This window comes from Lynx rufus, unplaced genomic scaffold, assembly GCF_022079265.1.
Source record: "Lynx rufus isolate CCGP_SWC_20201006 ecotype Redwood Valley unplaced genomic scaffold, mLynRuf1.p SCAF_14, whole genome shotgun sequence".
Taxonomy (NCBI): domain Eukaryota; kingdom Metazoa; phylum Chordata; class Mammalia; order Carnivora; family Felidae; genus Lynx; species Lynx rufus.
Window position 1 is genome coordinate 64504594 of NW_025814828.1, and position 22835 is coordinate 64527428.

The following is a 22835-nucleotide window of genomic DNA, read 5'->3' on the forward strand; positions in this document are numbered from 1 at the left end:
CTTGTTAACTGATCTCAAGTGGAAAGCTCTCAATATTTCAATATTAACTATTATGTTTGTTGTAGATGGTGATTATCAAATTATAGAAGTTCCCCTTTATTCCTGGTTTCCTAAAAGTTTTAAACCATGATTGAATAAGCCAGAATAACCAGTTTGAACTACTCCACTCCAGGGAAGAGGGAGCAAGAGAATATAAAAGTAAAAAAAAAAAAAAATGAAAGGGTCTATAGGGAGAGTTCCTGGAAAAGAGCATTTGTGGAACAATAGGACTTAATTCTTGTCCTTTTCCTTTTCCTTCCTCTTTAGGAGTAACTATGGTGAAGCACTTGATCATTCTCCTTTTTTATTGCTGTTCCAAAAGCAGCAGACACCACACATATATCTAGTGTGTTGGCACATGGAATAAGAACAGTGGAGTTGAAGGAGAATAGCATTGTAGGAGAAGGTAAATGCCTATTCACCATGCCTATTCACAAGCGAACAAAAACAGACAAATACATAGGAATAAAACCCAAAAAGAAATGGGAAAGATGATTATAAAGAAAACTTCACTAAAGAAAATGAGGATTTAAATAAATGTGCCTAGATGGGAAAATTATAAAGATGCCAACTCTTGCCAATGATTAACCCATAAACTTAGTGAAATTTCACTTAAAACATTAAAAATTGGATTCTGCATAGACAGACAGACAGATCTAGGCAAGCCACCCTGCTTTCCTCGCTGCACCATGAGGCCTGATCCCCACAGCCGTGGGCAGGCAGCATCACAGAGCTGAGTGATCCTGAGTTGTCTGGACTCCTGCAGTTCCCAGGACAGTGTGTGCCACAAAGCAGACACGGGAAACAGAAGAAGCTTATGATCCTACAGATGACAAAGAAGCCCATTGGTGGAGGATCTTATCCCACTCAAATCTGTAAGATTGATTTCCTAGCAATTGCTTCAGCTGGTATAACCGGAGAACACGATTATTTTCTTCCTTTTGGCCACTAAATGCCTGTGTGCACCACACTTTCTGTGAGGGAAGAAGGGCAGAGCTTCTTAGATGATGATGGACATTCCACTGGATGGGACAAGGGCAGAGAGTGTGACATCTAACACAAGGGTGCAGTGTGAACTTCCTCATCTCCCTTCACATCCAGCTCCCTGCCTCCTCTATGCACCATGGTATTTGATTAGTTTTTGCATCATCCTGGACAAGAGGAGGGACTTGTCAACTTGAACGAGGGAGGCTCTAAGAAGTGCATCAACCAAAACACCTTCCCGTGGTTTCCTCACACCAGACTCAGAAAGCTGCTCACCTGTCACTCAGAAGAGGCCGTTCTGGAGCTGTGAGACTACAGTGAGTCATGCCAATAAGGAGTACTATTTTGAACTGAACCCCTCCTTGTTCAGATATGTTTTGAATTTTTATTACACGGGTAAGCTACATGTCATGGAGGAGCTGCGTGGGGGTTTTTTCTGTTGCAGTAAGGGCTACTAGGAAGGCAAGGAAGAAAACTATGAGAAAGATTGGGACATGAAAAGCAATGATGTGAGTACAGGCTCTTCTGAAGACTTTTCTCTGAGAAGGAGCTGGAGAAGTTTGATAAGCTGCAATTTGGTCAACTACAGAAGAAGATCTGGATTTGAATGGAAAATCCAGCCTACTGCCTGTCTGCCAAGCTCATTGATTGCCATCACCTCCTTGAGTGTGGTGCTGGCCTCCGTTGTGGCCATGTGTGTCCACAGTATATCAGAGTTCCAGAATGAGGATGGAGAGGTAGATGACCCCGTGCTGGAAGGCTTGGAGATTGCATGCATCACTTGGTTCACCTGCAAGCTTGCCATCTGGCTGCTTGTTTCTCCCTTTCAAAAGAAATTCTGGAAAAACCCTCTGAATATAATTGACTTCATCTTCATTATTCCCTTCTATGCCACCTTGACTGTAGACACCAAGGAGGAAGAGAGCGAGGACATTGAGAACATGGGCATGGTGGTCCAGATCTTCAGGCTTATAAGGATTTTCCAAATTCTCAAGCTTGCCCAGCACTCAGTAGGACTTTGTTCTCTAGATATCACATAGAGACACAGCTACCATGAAGTTAGGCTGTTGCTTCTCTTTCTCTCTGTGGGCATTTCTGTTTTTTTTCTGTGCTTATCTACTCTGTGGAGAAAGATGACCACATCTCCAACCTCACCAGCATCCCTATATGTTGATGGTGGGCCACCATCAGCATGACTACTAGGGGCTATGGAGACAACCACCGAGTCACCTTGGCCAGGAAGCTTATCGCCAGCACATGCATCATCTGTGCTATCACTATCAATGGCTTATCACCATTATCTTCAACAAGTTTTCCAGAAGCAGAAGGACATTGATGTGAACCAGTGCAGTGAGGACCCACCAGAGACATGTCACAAGCTACCTTACTTTAACAGTAGAGATATTTATGCACAACAGATGCACTCCTTCATCACCAGTCTATCTTCTATGGGAATTGTGGTGAGCAATCCCAAGTCTACATATGCTTCAAGCACTGAAGACAATGAGGATGTTTATAACATGGCATCCTTGGGGAATTACACTGCAACATGAGCAGGGACATTTGTGCCTTTATCTTGCATTCTTTCCTGATGTTAGGTTAACACAGCTTTATAAACTTCAATGGGTTCGTTAAAATCATTAAATTCTCAGTGTGTACCTTACAGCCATACTTGGACATTCATTGCTCCAAGATGGTAGAATGTTCTTTATTTTTCCACAGTAAAGTGAATTAAGTGCCTTGTTCTAAAATTTATGTTTTACAAGAAAGAGTTGTGATATGATTTTGGGAAAAAAGGTGAATGGTATTGGGTGGAACTTATTGCTACGCCTTATGTATCATTCTGTGTTTGTCATTTACTCAATTGAGCTAAGTGTGAATTACTGATAAGAATCAAAGGTCCAGTGACTGAAGACTACATGCTTGTTAAGATCCACAAAAGGAGACAATGCATGTAAATCCATGTTCATATTCTAAACATGGGAATTTGGAGCATACTTGCCTAATTCTGTATGGGAAAAAATTGGATTCTGCAATGAATGACATTAGTGTAACTCATTATACATTTAGAGAAAATTAAGATACAAAGTCTACCTCAAACTACATGTACAAAAACACACACACATTACAAATATACGCTACTAGTAGGTTAAAAAAAGAACCTAACTCTAAAGAAGTTCTTTCTTTAACTCTAAAAAGAAAAACTGTATTTATATTAGAAGGAAATATAGGCAGGGTGCCTGGGGGGTTCATTCAGTTCAGCATCTGACTCTTGATTTCAGCTCAGGTCATAATCACCAGGTCGTGTGATCAAGCCCTGTGTCAGGTTACACACTGGGCATGGAAGCCTACTTCTCTCTCTCTCTCTCTCTCTCTCTCTCTCTCTCTCTCCTCTCTCTCTGCCACTCCACCCCACTTGTTCTCTCCTTCTCTCTAAAAAAAATATTAAAGAAAAGAAGGAAATATAGGCAAATGTTTTCTAGTAAATGTGGGATGTGAAGACTCCTAAAAAAATATCACAGTTCAATACAAAAATTGACAGGAACAGACTAGTTAAAATTCCAGATTGATGAAATATACCACAATAAAAATAAAAAATCAAGGACAGTGTTGAGAGAAACTATTGAGCCATGAATGCAACATGTGACAATAGGCATACTTCAACAGTGGCAAAAGACTACCATGTGCAAAGTGCAGCAAATCTAAACATAGAAAATGAACTTGCTTTTCTCTCACACAAATAAAGTAATTTTGGTGAGGGAAGAAACCAGTCCCCACTTTCCCGTGTTGTTAAAGTAGGCTGGGGGATGGGGTTCGTATGTTTCCTGTGAGCCAGGATATGTCCTGAGAAGGAACCTGGGACAGAGGCCTGCTCACAAGCACCAATACATACCTCCCTGCTAACACACACACCACCTGCCATAGGGCCCCCCAGTGAGCTGAGGGTCCCCGAGTCAGTTAGGAGTTCCTGGGAGAAAGGTGTGCCTCAGGACATAATTCCCACCGGGAAGCCACAGAGGGGATGCTCGGCTGGGTGCATGAAGATCCCACATGTGCCACACTGCAGCGTGAGAATGGAGTGCTAAATGGTGCTGGGTTAATTTGCTACCCCTTTGGGGAAAGAAGTCAAGTTGGATCACACCTCCTACCTTTCACAAAGGTAACTTCCAAGTAGATCTGTGAGACCCTTTAAGTGTAAAAGTATGAAGGAATTAGGAAACCCTATAGGAGACTCTTTGTAATTGGGGCATGAGGGAGGACATCCTAAGCCACACACAAAAACAAGAGGCAATGAGGGAAAAGAAGCCTGCCTTCCGGGTAACAGGAGGCCAAGAGCAAGAGAGGAGGGAAGTGACAGGGTGTGAGGTGATGCATGCAGCATGTGTAGCAGACAAGGGACTGGCCAATCCTCTGCAGGACTGTCCTGGACTGTGGTGTAACACCCATCTGCATCTTAGACCAACTGGTGGCCCGCCCCCGGAAAGGAGCCTGGAGCCAGCACTAGCCACAGTTGTCAAACTCTAAGCTGAATGGTGCTGTGGCGGCTTAGAGATTGACTTGGTGAGGGCTGTGCCTATCTGTGGGTGGCACATCAAGGTGAGGGGATTATGGTTGAAACTGCTTTGAGAGTGGCACATAGGGCCTTGGGGAAGGATGCAGACTTTGAGACTGGAGGCATCCGCTGGGAAGCTGGATGTCTGCAGCCTCAGGAGCCACTTAATGGGGGCGGAGGGAGGTCAAATCACAAATTTCCCAGGAGAGGTAGCAAGCTGGGGAGGGCACTGGGAGCTAGTGTGCAAGCCAGTACCCACAGGCACCAAATGTAGACGTAATCATGAGATGAATAAGAAGCAGACCAGGGCTTTTTGGGAGCTGGAAGGCAGTCTGTGGGGGCAGTTCCAGATTTAGCCAAGAGGCAGGCAAGGCTGGGGTGGGCCCCATCAAGGCAGGGCCCTTCCCCACAGAGTGTGACAATCTCAAGCATCGATGACCTTGTCAAATATTTCCCATGGGGAAGCCCAGAAAGAATCTGTTAGTTGCAGCAGGCAGGTAGGCAAGTTTGGTGCCTGGTGGTCCCATGCTGTTTCATTCTGAATTAGGTATGAGAGGGGGCACCATGGTCTTTCTGGTGCTGAAAGCCTCTGTATGTCTTAATCAGGCCCTGAGTGGCAGGCATGCTCCTGAGTCCCCTCCAGTGCCTCTAGGGTTCCTGCTCTGGCACAGCAACCAACCAAAGGATGAAGGGCAGACCAGAGGCCTGAGCTTCCAGACACAAGGAGTGTTTTCTGGAGGGCAGTGCCAGCAGATGCAGAGGAGGCTCTTGAGTTGGGCCAAAACCACACCATGGAGACCCTTCGATGCCAACAGGCTTCCCAGGGACAGAAAGTTGCTCAGGAGATGGGCAGAAAGTCTCCAAGGCCCTCCCTGAGTTAGAAGTCAGCCATGGCCTAAAAATGCCAAGTGCCTGCCTTGGAGATGGAGGACAAGTGCCTGTGGCAGCACTTGACTGTTGATTTGGCAGAGCAAAGAGGAGAAGGGAGGCATGTGTTAACTTGGGGCCCCAAGCCAGGAGGAAGGAGAAAATCTTTTCTGCCTTTGTGCTGAGATTAAAGAGAATGAGCATGAGGGTGTCACTGAAGACAGCATTGGCCAAGCAGGCTCCACTGGGACAAGTGGGTGTGGGCATTGTCTGCACGGCCATTCTACTTGGGAAATAGATTGCCCAGTCCACCTGAGGCTGGTTTGGGAGAAAGGGGTGGTCGCATTAGCAACTCTTAAGCAACATGGCAGGGCCCAGCAGCCAGCAGAGGAATAGAGTTCCCGGGGGGTGAGCCCTACTGGGGCGTGGTGTCACAGCAACCACAAGTCACATGCTGGCCATCCAAGGTGCCAGTGCCTGGGAAGAAGCAGTGTCTCCATTGCATGTTGGAAGATTCTGGGGCACCTGGCAGGTGCCGGTGCCTGCTAGTCAGGCCGAAGCACAGGGCAGATGGATACAAGTCTTAGAGTTGTAATCTACCTGCAACCCAAACTCCGGGAGAAGGGAAAAAAAGTAAAACTGTGCTCTGTGCAGAGGAGAGCAGTCCGAAAGCAGAGCATGCGCAGAGTGCTGATGTGCAGGGCACAGTGGCCCAGAGCAGCATCCCATGGAGACCAGGAGAGGGCTCCAGGCACAGACGCAGCTCTGCCCAAGGGAAGCTTCTTGTTGAGCCTGTTGGCCAGGGCTCTGAGGAAGAGGACCATCGCTTGACACATCAATAGCCGTCAGAGAACCTGGCTTTGGTGATGCAGGGGCCAAGGTGCTGCTGGGAGGGGTCTGGCAGTATTGAGAGGGGTGGCAGCGTGACTTGCCCAGATCCACGGAGTGGTTCAGTGCACAGGGCTGGGTTCCTCCTTTCCTCTTAGGGATGCCAGGAGCTTGGATGGAGGCGACAGAGATGTCTCCCCATGGACCTGTCATACCCTGCCACCACCCTCAACATCTGCCCTACCACCCCAATGGGGAGTTCATGGAAGGCTCTGCTGGCCCCTTCTTGGGTTTCACTGAAGGTACCAGGGAAAGGGCAGAAAGGAGGTTCCCCCAGAGGAAGCAGAGGCCAACACTTCTCGCTCTGCCAGGAATCTGGGCTTGGGGTCCCAAGGGAGGGAGGGAGCCTGGAGGTAGGTTTAACAGCCGCTTTGCAGGAGAGACAGAACTACACAAAGTGGGCACTCGGAGAGCAGCAACCATCATTGCTATAACTAGTGCGTGACATGCGCAGGGATGGGTTGTCCAGTGGTCCCCAAGGACGTGTACACACACCCCAAGGATACTGACCTTCCTATTTAGGCTGGCAGTCAAGGAAAGACACCTTCGTCGAGGGATTTCTCTGCTCCAGGTGCCAGGCACTGTGCCGCCTGCTTCAAAAGTGTTGTCTCTTTCAGTCCTCCCAACACTCCATCCTGATTCCACTAACCCCACCTCCACTCCCCTGTTCCCACCCCCAGCCCTCCAGGCCCTTCTTGAGGCTTATCCTGAGCACTGCAGCCCACCTCTACCCCGCCTCCTGTGAGCACTGATAAGCATGCATTTGTCAGGGAGCAAAGGCCCCCAGTTAGCGTGGGTTGGTGTTGGTTGGTCGCGTATTTTTGTCTTCCTCTTCATGTAGACTGTAAACTCAAGGGCAAGTTCCATGTCTCGCTTTTGCCAATCAAAGCACACACCTTTATTGATGATACATACAAATGGTAGGTTTGGGTGGGTAAGGTTAAGTCAGTACAGCACACAAAAGGGGGGTGTACGTTTTTGATGAATAGGTTCACCATCCATCAGCTCGCAAAGAAGCAGTAAATGAGAAAGAATTCAACCTAGGCGGCAGCAAAAGCATTTTCAGCACAAGCTCCGATATGTGTCTGGTCTCCACAAAATGGTCCCGCTTAGACAGGGAGACCACCACGGGCAGGGCATCCCTCATGATGCTATAATAGGATGTTCTGTATCCACAGCTGGCAGCTGGAATGATCCCTTTACCACAGGAAGAAGACCACAAGGGAGTGACTGACAATGCACATTGCCTGCAGACTGCAAAACCAAGAAGTTACTCCAAGCCCTGTGGGAACCCCTGCCTGGCCAATAGGAGTGTGGTCCTCGATTTAGCGAGTGTAACTTTCACCCCGTGATGTGGTGATGGGCTAAGACTAGATCTTCAACAGCACCCACTGCAGATTCTTTGAGTGAGAACACATGTGTGTGTTCACCAGAAGGGTTTTGGGCAGATTCAGTTCCATTCTGTTCGAGATGGCCATTTAAGAGGCCAGGGTGTCCAGGAGAACCTGTCTGTTTCCGTTCCTCATAAAGAGGGACATGAATGAGAGCGGCATTTGGGCACCCAGCAATTCCCCTGCCAAGACTGGCTTTTCGGACAAACCCATCAACAGTTTCAAAACCTGAAGCTCAGCACATCCACTTCCCTCTACTATCAAAGGAAACTTCAAGTCTGAAACGGACTTGGCAAGCATGTTATTAATAACTGTCATGCTTATTAACAAATTTAATCCGGCCTGCTGCAGAAACGAGTTGCAGCAATGTGACACAGTCTCCCGACACACTTCATTGATGTACATCTTAATCTGCCCCTGATTTTCAATACTTGCATTCAAGTTATCCGGAGCACATAAAGCTTTCTCCCTAATAGCGGGGTCAGGAGTGGGGATCGTGTTTCCAACAATGGAGAGGCTGGCCAAATGACTATTGATATTGTGGATAGATGAAAAACCAGCATCCTTGGGCTGAGCAAACCACATTTTGCCCTGAATGAAAGGACACTTGGAGAGGTCAAGAACACAACTGAAATTTCTAAAGCTTTGATTACTCCAAGTATTTTTATGTTCGTAAGGGAATGGGCGCTGTTTTACTGGGTGTGTTCGATTGGCCTTGCCCCCACCTGAAGGCCTATCTTCAGTGCCTCCAGGGGCCCCAGGTTCAGTCCAATCCCCATCCTCACTCCAGGGCCGAGTCATAGTTGTGAAATCAAACCAAATCTCAGGTTCCTCCTCATCCAGCTCCTGGTCATCGTCCCATTCCTCTTCCTCTTCCTCCAACTTGTTACTGTCATCTCTTCCTAATGTTAGTTTGTAAACACAGTAGCAGGCACCAGCCCCAATCATGAGTCCTGCTGCCATCCAACCCACTTCCCGAGCTCGGCCCATGCTCAGGTCTGTGCCAGTCTTTGGGTAGGATGGCAGAGGGACTTGTTCCACCTGATTGAAGAGGATGCTAAGGCCAGGGTGAGTAATGGTGGAGTGTAGTCCTCTTCAGCCTCTCTCAGGTTCCTGTAGCTCTCTTGTGATGAATCTATGGTTGAGAAATAGTATCAGGGCCTTGTGCTGTGTTTGAATTCGTGCCTCACTACACAAACAGGGTAGAGTTTGAGTTCTGGTTGAGAGAGTTGGATTATTAGTAACCTGTTTCTTTGTTATTTGTTTATTATTCTCTATGTACCATTGGGACCAACCATTATGCTTTCAGGCCCTACAGAAAAGGGCAGGAGATAGGGCTGTGCTATGCTATCCAGGAGGGTGGTGACATGGAGAGGCAAACCTTCAGGTAGTCTCCTCTGTCACACACCCCCACCTACAAAGCTTCACAGGCAGTTTTCCCCACCAACCTCTACCAAAGTCAGGTAAATTCCTTCTTCTTCCCTTGTCTTCGGTTGTCAGTGCTCCTTCCACAGAGATTGATGGACAGTCTGGCAGAAGGACAGATGGAAAGACAGATAGCCGGCTTTGAAAAACTGAAAGTGTGGTTGGATGGATCAGCACTGAGAACACAGGTCCTAATACCTGCTTTTCTGAATTTTCAGCCTTTGACTTGAAAATATTTTTCATACCCTTCTGACTTTTCTAACGGGGGTTCCCCCCTTCCCCCCATATCATCCGCCATTTCCCCAGCAAAGGCCGCCACACCCCTTTCCCTGCACTGAGATGGGAGGGGGTGTGGAGAAAGAAGGGGCCAGGAGAGGGCGACTCGACCAGGCCCGCGCAGTTCCCAGCCCTTCCTCCTCCGCCACCCCCATCACCAACCCCCACCCAGGGTCCAGGGCTCATCCCACCCTCAGACCGACCTGCAGGGTCCCAAGGCAGTTTGCTCCTTCCCTCAGGACGACTTTTGAGGCGTCCTATGGGCCAACAGACCTACAAACCTGCAAACAGACAGGGAACCCAGGGGACGGAGTGTTTGGTGGACGGAGCAGCGCTCGGGACACGAGTGCCCTAATTGTGGCACCTTTCTTCGGAGTCTCTGGAACCGCCATTCACTCCTCTAACCACCCCCCCAAAGTCCACCAGTTCTCTCTACTAAATGGGCACGAGGGAGGGGGGCGCCGGCATTTAGAAAGTAGGTGAGAAGGGGACACAACCCGGATCAGCTCGAACCTGAATTCGTGACGCCCTTGGCCCTCTCCTACCCCCGCCGCCTCTAAGCAGAGCCCAGGCTCCTACCGACCTCGCGGTCCGGGTCCGGGACTAGTTTCCTTCTTCCTCCACACGCCTGCAGAGTAATAGGGGCTGGTACCCAGATGGAGGCGACTAGCAGGACTTCTGCTCTAGGCAGCTCTTGGTCACGTGACCACACGTCACGAATGAGCTCTGGCCCCCAATTTCCACTCCCACAAGCAGTGCGGCAGGCGCCAGCCTGCCCCGTACCTCCCCCCTTCACACGGGGCCCTGTCACTCTTTTCCTCTATAACAATACCGTTAAGCCAGAAGCGGCCTTGGCTCTCTGGTGGTCGAATTTGCCTTTCTCTAATTACACGATGGGGCAGCATCTTTTCCTGGGTCAGCTGTTACTTATACTTCTTCTGGGGGGAAATTTCTTATCTTTTTCTTGGCTCTGAAACTCCTGCTCCCATACCTTCTTTTTCTACTCCTTTGCACATCCGGTTTCTGAACCAAAATTCAGGGGTTTGGGGGGAGTTGCATGAAAGGAAGCTCAAGTAGTTGTGAGGTTTTTATTAATATTTTTGATACATTTATGTTCTATTTCATGCTTTCTTTTTTATTGACTCAAGCTACACTATTTTGTAACCAGAAAATATAATAAATCTATTTCAGTTGGAGAAAAAAGAATTTAAGTTATGTACATATGTAGATACATATATATGTAACAAACAAGATCTGCCAGGTAATAGGAAGACCTCATTGATTTGGTTAAGTTAATTTATACCCTGTTGAAAATATTTTCTACTGAATTCACAGGAAATAGCAGGTTTCAAACAGCATACTAAAATTTAAAAACATATCCTTGCAAACAAAACTAGTGTGCTTTCAATATGATTTATAGATTGATGGATAAAATGAATGTATAGTGGGGTGGTCAGCGTTTTAATCGTGGTCATTTTTGATACATGAACCACTCTCCCTTTCTTTGGCTGAACTCATAGTATTAAGTGTCAGATGGCTGAGAACTTCATAGAAAATTGCTGAATGGCTTTCCTTCTGGCTTCAAAGGACATACTTTTTTCAGACCCTAAATTCAGATTAATCTTACTGTTCAGATGAACTTTAGAAATTAGTAACTTCACAGATTAGCCTGTTTTTCACCCAAAAGTCTTTATTCAAAATCTATTCTCAAGTTTTGTAGTGTAACCCATAAGAAATCCATAAATTAAAGAATTCCCTGTTATCCCACTCACTGATGGAAATGAGGCTTAGCAGGTGGAATGTTCATTTAATCACAACATTGGTGAGATATCTCCGGGATCTGTTGTTCATGTACTATATGTCACCTTAGCAGCAGCTTGTGTTCAGCACCTTCCAGTGTAGATAGTGGTGAGGGTCTGTAAATGAAATCTTTGTCATTTTTCCCTCATAAAAAGCGCAGTTTACAGGATCCCAAGCAGTCACCAGGAGAAAGAGGCCTTTTCACTCGCTGCCTTCTGTGACAATTTCACTGTACCACCCCATACAAGCACCTCAGAATAATCCCAGAACTCAGGGACAAAGTATGCAGAAACTAGTCTCCAGACATTCAGCTGTCCCTGCCAGGGAGTCATACTCTAAATATAGACCCTTCAGGCAGCTTCTTTCTTAGAACATTGAAATAAGACACCCCAGCAGGAAGCTCCCCTTGTAAGGGGCCCCCGTGTGGGGGAGGCCCTTTCAGGAGGTGAGTCAGGGAGCCCAGAGTGCCTTGCTGGTGAATATTCAGAAGTCAAGAGCACACCACAACTTTCTGGTCTTCCTCAAAACTTTTGTAGTCCAAATTCCTTCACCAGTATTATGCCATTTCTCTCTAAAACCCTTACAGCATTTCTTTCGCATCATCTCCTTATACTGTTCTTTTTGTCTCCCTTTATTTTCTTCTGGACGAGTGAATTCCATTTATGGAGTTTTACTAACAAATCTAACTGTTCATCATTCAATTTTTGGCTGCTAAGTACTTATATAAATGGCTTTTGCTTGTTTTGACCATATACATTAGAAAGAACTTAGGAGTATGTAAAGCTTAACAAAGCTGCAAGGACAAAAGCGCCACTCTTACCTCTCCTTACTAGTATAAAATATCTCCCTCCCCTACTTTGGTATGTTTTCCACTTATTCCAACATATAACTATCCTGACCGTCATTTTCCCAGTCTGTCAGACCTTTCCTGTTTGAGTCCACTCCATCTCTAAAACTTCCTATAAAACATGGGAATGATAACCCTTTCAGTTATCTTACTCCTTTGTCATTCAGATCCACAATTCTTACCAAGGAACCTAGAAACTAACATTTAAAATCCACTTTGCTCTCCATTATAACTATTTAAGGGCATCATCAACTATTTAAGGGCAGGTTGTTTGCCTGACATACCATTTCAAAAGCAAAAGAGGAAAATCCTTAAGCAATTCTTCAGACAAGCCTGTTAAAAGTTCCTGAGCCTGAAGAAGACTGTGTGAAGCCACTGCCAAAAGGAATATTTTGGCTTAACTTGGTATGTAGTCACATGTGATAGGTGTCTTACAGAGTGCCCCCAAACACAAAAGGATCCCCAGATGGAAACACTAATAGGATTGTAGAGAGTGAGAAAAAAAATTATAGAAGATTATTTTAAAAAGCTGTATTACTTTATGTACTGTGTTATTTGTTTTTGTACTAAATAATTTGTTTTAGTTAACTTTGTTTGGTTGCAAGCAACAGAAACCAAACGTGGTTAATGGAAACAATGAAGGAATGTCGAAGATCAGGGTCAGCTCTGAAGGGTATAGGTAGGAGGAATTCACAGATAGTCTCTTCAGGATACCACAATTCTGCTGATTTTCAGTGTTTTCTTAAATCTGTATTCAAGATTTAAATTTTAGTAGGAGAGTATTGAGTTGGTCTATTTTGGGCACAATGCTCACCCTTTTGCTGGGGAAGATGAAAGGGTATGTAAAACGTAATATGCACTTACTTTCTTTTCACAGGGATAAATGTAAATTGTTTCAGATATTGATTTGCAAGAGCCTTTTAACTACTTTGGATATTAACCCATTGTCCAGCTATGACTGAGATGCTGGGGGCCTATGTGCCACAGGATGTCTTAGTTGTAATTTTCACATTAACTAAACATTAGAGAGGTACATTTTGGAAATGGTGATGCACAGGATTGTATTCTAAGCCAGAGTTACCTGGCTTTCCTGACAGGATTCCACAAGGCTGTATATATAGTTCAGTGTCTTGTCCTCACTGTTGTATGATCAACCCCTGACTTCATCTGAAAGCAAAGGCCTCTATCAAGGAAAGAACCCCATTCAGAGACTTATGTATAAATCGAGATCTGAATACCCAAACCCATGTATCTCTGCATTCTCTCCCAGTAAGTGGGACAAAAGGGAAGCTAAGTCTCAATAGGAGTGACAAATGAATAATTTACCCTGAGAAATTCAACTGTCAGGGGGTACTGGAGGTTTCTGTCAGTTTTACCAGTCCATTCTCCCTGTAGGCAAGCTACTATTTGGGAAGCCACAACCTCAGAAGGTTGCTTGGTGAGCCTGAAATCAGATCAAGGTCATTGGTTCACCTTAAGAAGTGGCTTTCAGCTAAGGAAGCTTGAAATACTCTTACACATTATGGTGATGGCTCTGCCAAGGAAAGCTGAATGTTCCATTCATCTTAGCCAAGACTCCCTCTCCCCAGACAGCACTTGGGTGGGAACTACCAATATTTTTCTCTGACTCTTCTTTTCATACATTCCTATTCTTGAATAAGCCCCACGCTGCACATAATCTTTCTCCAAATACAGTATCACATAGCTGATTTGGTTTCTGTTTGCTAAATTTCAGTCATATCCAAGTACTGCCTCCTGGAAGTTACCCTGACAAGAATTTCTGTGGAGTTTTGCCTATTCCCAAACTTTCCAGTTTCTTGATTTGCTTCCATATTGTCTGTGGATTATAAAAGTTATACTCAGATAATAGCCTTATATCTGAACTATTAAGGAATATTCCATTGTAGATCCCATGTTCTGACATTATTTGATTACTTTTCCCCGTATAAAAAAGTTCTATCATTGCTGACAGGTGAATCACAGAGTTCACCAAATCAGTCCGTGAAATTGTTTTACACTAATTGCTAGATGCTGATTTCAGGCAATTTGGTCTCAGTGGTCTCAGTGTTTCTCTAACACTTATTTTATTTAAAGGTGATATTTCCTATTTGTACTCAAGTATATTTTGTAATGTTCTTTTATGCTACTTACTTTGTCAGTGTGCATACCTTTTTGGACAGATATCCACTACATAGCTGTGATTCCTACTCAATCTTTTCTGTGTTACTGGCTTCTGAGGGCTCCATGCCTCTTTCTTGCTGACTGATGCAAGTGTAAGTGTGTAGCTCTCCTGTTTAGAAGACTGGCCTCATCAGGAGATTTATGCAATTCTAGACACTTCAACGGGCTCATTTAGGGTTTGTGTTATGTGTTAGGCCTCAGAAGACATCAATATGATTTGGAGTGAGGTGTGTAACATTCCCCACGAATGAGAAAATGTGGGGTTTTGGAGGCCATCACCCAACATCACTCTCCAACTCCCACTCTTTTTTTTTTTTTTTCTCTCAAATGAAAATAGCTTTATAGTATTTTTTTCCTCACAAAAGAATGCAGGTTGGGGGCGGGAGAGGGCAGAACAAAAAGAACTAAAATGTGTTAAGAAAGTAAAAAACACGCTCTCACTACAAGTCTCCTTTTCTGATGGCTTTTTCGTTTGAGATCAGGGACTAGACTTCAGAGGAAATGGTAGACATTAATAGCTGGGAGGAGGGGAGGTTAAAGGAGAGGTTGCCGTCCCAGGAGCTTAGGGGAAGGAAGAGGCAATTTTTCAAAAAGTACAAGTGGCCAGTAGCCCCTGGGGAAGATGCTGTCCCTTCCTGGTAATCCGAGGAAGGCAAACACAACTACAGGGAAATGGGGTTAGCAAAGAAGAAAGAGTAACAAGGCCTGGTATGGGGGAGGGAATAGAGGGGGGGCGGTCCCTTTTCTGCCGCACTGCTGGTGGGAGGGGAAATTAGGGACCCGAGTTGGTGGATGACGTAGGTCTCACGTGACCAAGAGCTGACGTGTGCAGAAGTCCTTCTTGTTCTGGTCCTTGTTCCCGTCTGAGTACCAGCTCCCCATTGCCCTGAGGGCTAGCAGGCCTGCGGCAGAGGGAAAGAGGTGGAGGAGAAGGAAATTGTCCTGGATTCTTGCAGGTCAGTGCCTGGGAGATTCCATAAGGTGGGGATGGCCGAGGGCGTAGGGCGGAGACCGTCGCGGGTCCTGAGACGCCTCCGTCGTCTCTTCCTCTCCCCGCCGGCTTTCCAAGACATCTGTCCCGCCCGCAGACCATTTTGATGCTACGAAATGGTGAGCAGGGGGCTGTTTGGGGAGGAGCACAGAGATCCGGAGTTGGAAATCTGCTGGGAGCCGAGGCTGTAATCCGGAAAGGGAGCTGTGGCCTGGGTGTTGGCCCCCAGTCCTTCAGGACAGTGCTGGCGGAAAGGTTGAACATTTGGGGAGGGGGAAGGTGCAAAGTGATGTGTCAGCAGAACGCTGAGAGGGGTTAATAGGGGTGGGAAACCTTTGACAACCAGGCCTCTGAATTAGGAAACAGTTTCATGTTCTGGGGACTGGTCGTCCACCAAGAGCTCTAGTAGCAGCCGTTTTCCGTCTTTCTGACTGTGGCTGTGTCTTCCTGACCATGGCTCTGTGTCTAGGGGGTCCAAGCCTCTCCTGGATTGCCAGTCTTTCCGTAGGTTGCGACACTACACCAGGCAAGAGAAGAGGAAGGAAATTAACCCCAATTGGTGAAGGTCGATTTGAGGGTAAGACTATCTGGAGACCCTAAGAGGGGCGGTGGTGGGGTTAGGGAGAAGCCAGAGATGGCAATGATCTAGGTTAGGGCTGAGTCTGAGTGTCTTTCTTGTACTCTTGGGACTGTGGTGAAATGGCGTTCAGGGTGTGTGTGTGTGTGTGTGTGTGTGTGTGTATGTATGTGTGTGTCGCGGGGGCGGGGGTGGGGGTGGGGGTGGAGGAGAATGACAGTATGGAAACCTATCAGAGAGTTTGTTCATAATCCTCTCTCAACAGTACTTAGTCCGATGTTTTCGATCTGTCATCCTGCAGGTCTGCTGTAGCAGGTGGCACCACTTGAAGAGAGGGAGGAAGTTTCCTTGGATCAGTAGAGGTCGGTGTAGGCGTGGGGGCTGCCTGGAATGGGGGGGGGGCTGGAAATCAGCCGCAGTTGGATAAGCTCACTCAATTCTACCTTATTTTCCTAACATCCCTCCCATTTCAGGTTAGGGAAGGGGCAGGCTTGTGCATGTTTTGGATGGCATAGAGGTTAAAAAAATCTAACAGCCTGGATGGTGAATCAGGAAAGCTACGGATGTGAACAGTCAATCCATCAAAGTCCTTAGTTCTCACCGGCTGTGGTCTCTCTGCAGATCGCAAGGGTTGTTGGGCGTGGCACACCTCCAGGGAAGGGAAGAAGGGACAAACTGTCTGTCTGGAGGAGGTTAGTGTAACAGTGTCATTCCCTGGGGACACCCAAGGTTGGGGTGCTGAGGCCTCAGCAGAGACTGTGGGCTCCATAGCCTTTATCTAGGCTTGGGAAGAGGGTGGGTTAGGGAGGGTAGGGGGAGGGTGAAATGAGGAGGATACAGAGGGTTTATTAACAATCTACATTTCATACCAGCTACACATTTGTTATGCTCCCGTCCTTCTGTGCAACTCTCTGTGTGGGGCAACACAAAAAAGAAACTCAAATCCCATTTCCTTCCTCCACTCCCAGGTCCACCTCCAGTATCAGCTATTGTGTCCTTGAAGTGGCTGAAGACGATCACCTTCCACAGCCTTGCACCCAGGCCCATAGTGCTCCTCTCCCAGCCTGAGTGAATACTCTGTTCCTTGGTCCCTGCTATTGTCAGGGACGATTGCATGGGCTACGCCAGGAAAGTAGGCTGGGTGACTGCGGGACTAGTGATTGGGGCTGGAGCCTGCTATTGCATTTATAGACTGACCCGGGGAAGAAAACAGAACAAGGAGAAAATGGCTGAGGGTGGGTCTGGGGATGTGGATGATGTTGGGGACTGTCCTGGGGCCAGGTACAATGACTGGTCTGATGATGATGATGACAACAGTGAAAACAAGGGTATAGTGTGGTACCCACCTTGGGCCCGGATTGGGACTGAGGCTGGAACCAGAGCAAGGGCCAGAGCAAGGGCCAGGGCTACTCGGGCTCGTCGGGCTGTTCAGAAACGGGCTTCCCCCAATTCAGATGATACTATTTTGTCCCCTCAAGAGCTGCAGAAAGTTCTTTGCTTGGTTGAGATGTCTGAAAAGCCTTATATTCTTGAAGCAGCTTTAATTGCTCTGGGTAACAACGCTGCTTATGCATTTAACAGAGATATTATTCGTGATCTAGGTGGTCTCCCAATTGTTGCAAAGATTCTCAATACTCGGGATCCCATAGTTAAGGAAAAGGCTTTAATTGTCCTGAATAACTTGAGTGTGAATGCTGAAAATCAGCGCAGGCTTAAGATATACATGAATCAAGTGTGTGATGACACAATCACTTCTCGCTTGAACTCATCGGTGCAGCTGGCTGGACTAAGATTGCTCACAAATATGACTGTTACTAATGAATATCAGCACATGCTTGCTAATTCCATTTCAGACTTTTTTCGTTTATTTTCAGCAGGAAATGAAGAAACCAAATTTCAGGTTTTGAAACTCCTTTTGAATTTGGCTGAAAATCCAGCCATGACTAGAGAACTGCTCAGGGCCCAAGTACCATCTTCACTTGGTTCCCTCTTTAATAAGAAGGAGAACAAAGAGGTTATTCTTAAACTTCTGGTCATATTTGAGAACATAAATGACAATTTTAAATGGGAAGAAAATGAATCTGCTCAGAATCAATTCAGTGAAGGTTCACTTTTCTTCTTTTTAAAAGAATTTCAAGTGTGTGCTGATAAGATTCTGGGAATAGAAAGTCACCATGATTTTTTGGTGAAAGTAAAAGTTGGAAAATTCATGGCCAAACTGGCTGAGCATATGTTCCCAAAGAGCCAGGAATAAATTCTTAATTTTGTAGTTTAGAAGTAACATACATTGTAAACTATTCCTTTTCTCCACCTTGTTTATATGGTAAAGGAATCCTTTCAGCTGCCAATTTTGAGTGATGAATATCATTGTATAATCAATGCTGATTTTTATCTGAGTTGATCTTCAGGTCTAAGCTGGATGAATGAATATCACTACCTGTTCTGAAAACATGTTTGTTGCTTTTTATCTCGCTGCCTAGATTGAAATATTTTTACTATTTCTTTTGCGTAAGTGACAGTGAACTAGTTTTTCATAAGTAAGCTCTCTCCTGTCATTTGCATTAACTTGATTTGTATATCATCAATAAAGTTGTGTATTAATGCTGAACAAAACAAGAAGAAAGAAAGAAACCAGCCTTGTCCTTTGGTTTATAATATAGTTTGAGAGGTAAGAAAAATACAAACAAATAGATAACAATATCTGGACCATATACTCATTGTCAAATATGCAGTCTCAGAGCACTGAGGAAGCAAAGGCTTCTGTGGGATACAGTAGTCAGCTACAGATTCATGGAAGAAGAGGCTATTTAAAATGAGTCCTGAATGGTGTACGTAGTTAGGGCATTCCAAGAGCTGGAGTGAGGGAGCACTAGGGTGAGAAAGGCATGGAGGTAGGAACCCTTTTCCTATGACAGTGAGGATACTAGTCTACTTAGAGAGTGTGGGGAATGGAAGTAAATAAATTTGGAAAGCTGAACGAAGCCAGTTTGTGGAGAGTTGTTTGAATATTATCCCACTGAACACCAAGAGTCAAATATTTTTGACTAGAAAGAACAATTGGAATTCATATAGAGATTCCTCTCTCACCAACTGTGCAGCATCTGCGAGGGTGTGGATAAATGGATCCTATCAAACTCTTGTGGTAGGAATAAGTTTACACTGAGTTTGACCAAGATTTGTGGAGGGCCATTTGGTAATACATATAAGCCTTAAAGTTTGTTACTCTTTTGTCCTAAGGAAATAATTGAATAATTGGCTAAAGGCTTTATGGACAAGGCTTTTCATCCCAGCACTGTCCAAAACAGTAACAATTGGAAACAACTAAGTGTCTAGCACACCTGAATGGTGAAATAAATTCAGGAATGTTCACACAGTATATAAGATAAATATGTTGATCCAAATCCATGTTGCCAGGAAAAGATATTCATCCTGCATTGTTAAATGAGAAAGGTAGTTTAGATAGCAGTATTCATAGAATGATTCCTTTTCTTTTTTGAAGATAAAAAAACATTTTAAAGTAGACACTAACAATTACGGAATTATAGATACCCCAAAAGTAACTGGCTATATCTGAGTGGAAGGATAATGAGTGATCTTTTACTTTTTTATTTTTTATTCATCTTTATATTTTTATTTATATAAAATGAGTATTTTTTTTGGAAATTATTGAAAAAGAAAGTGTTGACAATGAAGCAGGTGATTGGAGCATGTACTGAGTGGAAAAAAAGAATTTAGATTAAAAATGAGATGGCATGAAGTTTCCTCTCTGAAATGATAGATGAGTGATGAAGATAGGGCTTGTCATGAGGATTAAATTAAATAATACATGCAAAATACTTTGAATGTTCTGGCACAGAGCAGTTAATTAAGAAAAATAAGCACTCTTAATTCCCTAGAATGCAGGGTTGATAGTTTTTTGGGGTGGCCTTTGTTTTGTTGGGGGCATTCTGCCATGTGTCAGTGTCATTTAATAAATAAGAACAATAAAAGTTAGCATTTATTAAGTGACTACTGTGTAGAGTTCTGTGATTCCTCCAAGACAACTGTTAAAATAATTTCTCAAAGAATAAGATTTCCTTATTTCCAAGGGCTCAGTGTTTCTTCAGACATGATCTCACCAGCTTTCGCAACATATTCCAAGTGAGATCAGGGAAGGGTAAAATCCTCCATTCAGTTACCAACTGCTCTCAGCCCCAGGCTTCTATATACTTACCTTAATGTTGTCTATAGTAGACAAAAGGGTCAGGAACTGGTTGGCTTAAAGTTGTTGCATACGAGGACCCTATTGAATGAAGTAAAGTTGGAGACTCATTTGATACCAGTTTTAAGGATAGATTAGGGAAAAGGCAAGTAACATTTTTTTCTTGCTCTATTATTGGGTAGGAGAAAAAGATTTGGGAGGGGAAGGCTAATACACTTAAAATAAATTGAGTTTGAGGAATCTATGTGCCATCCAGGTGGAGACAGCCTATTGTCATTTGAATGGATTTAACTGGCACTCAGAGGAAAAATAAAGACTTGGGAGCCATCAGAAGATGAATGGTAATTGAGGACATGGGACTGGATGTGGTTTCCCAGAGAGGAGGTGCAGAGCATAAGAGTGGAGGGGTGCCAAAGGAACTGTGGCAGCTGGGGAGAGAAGCACAGAATTGAGGCTGAGTGTATACCCTTTCAGACACTTTCACTATCCATATTTCTATATATTGTATACATAAAATTAGATGATACTGTATATAAATTTTCAGAGCCTGATTTAAAATCTTTCTAATTTGCTCCTAAAAAATATTCATTGAAGATACTTGAGAAAACAGAGGCAATGAGAACACACTTGTTTTCTGACCCAGATGTGTAGCTTGAACATCTAAAAAAGAAATTTACATCAAGCCATGTTGAATTTGGGGTGCTGAGTGATTTTTTTTTTTACTTAACCTCATTTGAAATGTGGGTGAAAATGAGGTTAAGTAATAAAAAGCCACCATGTGGCAGGGGCACAGGCCTGACTAGCATCCATCTGCTCTGGCAGATTTCTCCTCCTTCCCTCTCATTCTTTCCCCCTCTCCTTCCCTCCCAGTTATATCTTTATTTCCTCCTTCTGGAAGATAACTGGCTGTATAGTCTCTTTGTGCTTCTGTGACCATTTAATTTCCATGACACCAGGTCACGCAACAGTGGGCATTTAATACAGAATTGTCATTGCTGTGGTAATGTGGCGACCTAGGGTGTGAGTGGATGCCAAAAATTTTCTGGAACTCTGGTTGAACAGAGACTGAGGAGGAACTAGTCTTAGCGTGGCACAGCCCTATGTGCATGGCATGTACTTTTGATGTCCCACACCTGGTATTATTTGGAACCAAATTGCCCAGACTTTGGGAAGTGCTGTGTGAGACAGATGTGTGACAGCCTGGTTCAGGCAGGCCACATGGCCAGCCAAGCCACATGCCAGTGTCCTGATGCTTTCACACTGGAGGTTGTCACTCTCAATCATTTTGGGAAGGGTATAGTTCTAGGATTGTGGCCGTGATAGTGGCAGATCATGGGGGCATGGAGGAGGCAGTGTCCTGTCTTTAGAGATGATGGCAGCTCCTGGGAAACTGAGGAAATTAGGAACTTGGAGGATATTTTGGTTTTGTTATCATCTAACAATTTCAGGAATTTAAGTGGGTCTATCCCAGTAAAATGTGTCCAAAGGTAATCTTAACAAAAATGAAGTATAGTTCTTTTGTAAATTGTCACCTAAAGCACAATATTTCAAGGCTCAGGAAAGTGGTTTTCTTTTTTAAAATTCATAGTTTACTTGTCTTGTCTCAATAAACATTCCAAGTGTAGGTTTAGCAAATTGATATGGTTCAGGAAAATTGTGTGTTTATGCTTCCATTTGTTTAATTTCTCTGCTAAGTTCTCTTGAAAATGGGTTTTCTAAGAATGATTATGACTATTTTCAATGTTATCTTTGTACATTCATTTTACATCACATCCCAAGTTAAAGGTTTTTTTCTGGTTTCTCTATTTGAGATGTGGCTCTTCTTTGCCTTTAAACCAGAACTATCTTGCATGCCATCTTGGTGTGTAGTAAACTAGGATAGTGACCCCTGGTCTGTCCTGCCCTGAGGGGTTGTATTAAGCAGGATAACAAATATTTATTTTTCAGAATGATATACTTCCACATTTGACCCTGTGCATTGGGTTCCCCTCAGGCCTTGTGTTAAGGGTTTGGACAGTTTGTGTGTTTGGTGATAGACCTCAGCGTAGGAAGAAAAGAGGTGAGGAGAGCAGGAAGCCTTATTACTTTATCCTTACAGGTTCATGCACATATAATTCAGTCCACCAATGAGATTGGGCTTAGTGTAACTCTCTGGCCCTATTGACCATTTATATTTAAAAAAATGAAAGAGTAATAATACAAGATCTTTGGGCATAGAGCCCCCTGTTTATCGAGCATTTCTTTTTTGTTTGTTTGTTTCAAGTTTTTATTTAAATTCTAGTTAGTTAACATACAGTGTGGTATTCATTTCAGGAGTAGAATTTAGTGATTCATCACTTCCATATAACACCCAGTGCTCATCCCAAGAAGTGCCCTGCTTAATACCCATCACCCATTTAGCTCATCCGCTGCCCACCTCCCCTCCATCAACCCTCAGTTTGTTCTCTATAGTTGAAAGTCTCTTATAGTTTTCCCTCCTTCTCTTTTTCCCCTCTTCCCCTAGGTTCATCTGTTTTGTTTCTTAAATTCCACATATGAGTGGAATAATATGGTATTTGTCTTTCTCTGATTGACTTAGTTCTCTTAGCATAATACACTCTAGCTCAATCCACGTCGTTGCAAATGACAAGATTTCATTCTTTTTGATGGCTGGGTAATATTCCATTATATATATATATATATATATATATATATATATATATATAGTGATAATTTATGTTACTGTAAGAAAAATAGTTACCAAGTAGTAGACCAGATTCTTAGTGTTTGGAGCTCAGAACATTCTGTCCCTGAAATCAGTCTACATTAGAAACCG

General features: G+C 44.4%; 2 protein-coding genes and 1 pseudogene across 9 annotated transcripts; 2 read left to right on the forward strand and 1 right to left on the reverse strand.

Moving 5' to 3' along the window:
• The first annotated feature begins 1162 nt into the window (after positions 1-1162).
• LOC124509294 (potassium voltage-gated channel subfamily S member 3-like) lies at positions 1163-2576 on the forward strand (annotated as a pseudogene).
• A 4625-nt stretch (positions 2577-7201) lies between these two features.
• ARMCX6 (armadillo repeat containing X-linked 6) lies at positions 7202-10091 on the reverse strand. Of its 7 annotated transcripts, none has more exons than XM_047076317.1 (4): positions 10007-10091; positions 9627-9704; positions 9177-9251; positions 7202-8857 (listed from the first exon to the last, which is right to left on the reverse strand). In XM_047076317.1, the coding sequence occupies exon 4, from the start codon at positions 8710-8712 to the stop codon at positions 7810-7812; it is 903 nt and encodes a 300-aa protein (XP_046932273.1). In that variant the 5' UTR covers positions 8713-8857; positions 9177-9251; positions 9627-9704; positions 10007-10091; the 3' UTR covers positions 7202-7809. The 7 variants fall into 7 exon arrangements, with proteins under 7 accessions (XP_046932273.1, XP_046932270.1, XP_046932275.1 ...); XM_047076314.1 differs by having other exon boundaries at positions 9171-9251; XM_047076319.1 differs by lacking the exon at positions 9177-9251.
• A 4997-nt stretch (positions 10092-15088) lies between these two features.
• On the forward strand, positions 15089-22330 carry ARMCX3 (armadillo repeat containing X-linked 3). Of its 2 annotated transcripts, none has more exons than XM_047076322.1 (5): positions 15089-15207; positions 15712-15819; positions 16121-16181; positions 16441-16511; positions 16788-22330. In XM_047076322.1, the coding sequence occupies exon 5, from the start codon at positions 16934-16936 to the stop codon at positions 18071-18073; it is 1140 nt and encodes a 379-aa protein (XP_046932278.1). In that variant the 5' UTR covers positions 15089-15207; positions 15712-15819; positions 16121-16181; positions 16441-16511; positions 16788-16933; the 3' UTR covers positions 18074-22330. The 2 variants fall into 2 exon arrangements, with proteins under 2 accessions (XP_046932278.1, XP_046932279.1); XM_047076323.1 differs by having other exon boundaries at positions 15740-15819.
• Positions 22331-22835: the final 505 nt, after the last annotated feature.

Coding starts and splice junctions, on each gene's coding strand:
- ARMCX6 (XM_047076319.1), bottom strand. CDS start 8,712: ATGGGCCGAGCTCGGGAAGTGGGTTGGATGGCAGCAGGACTCATGATT.
- ARMCX3 (XM_047076322.1), top strand. CDS start 16,934: ATGGGCTACGCCAGGAAAGTAGGCTGGGTGACTGCGGGACTAGTGATT.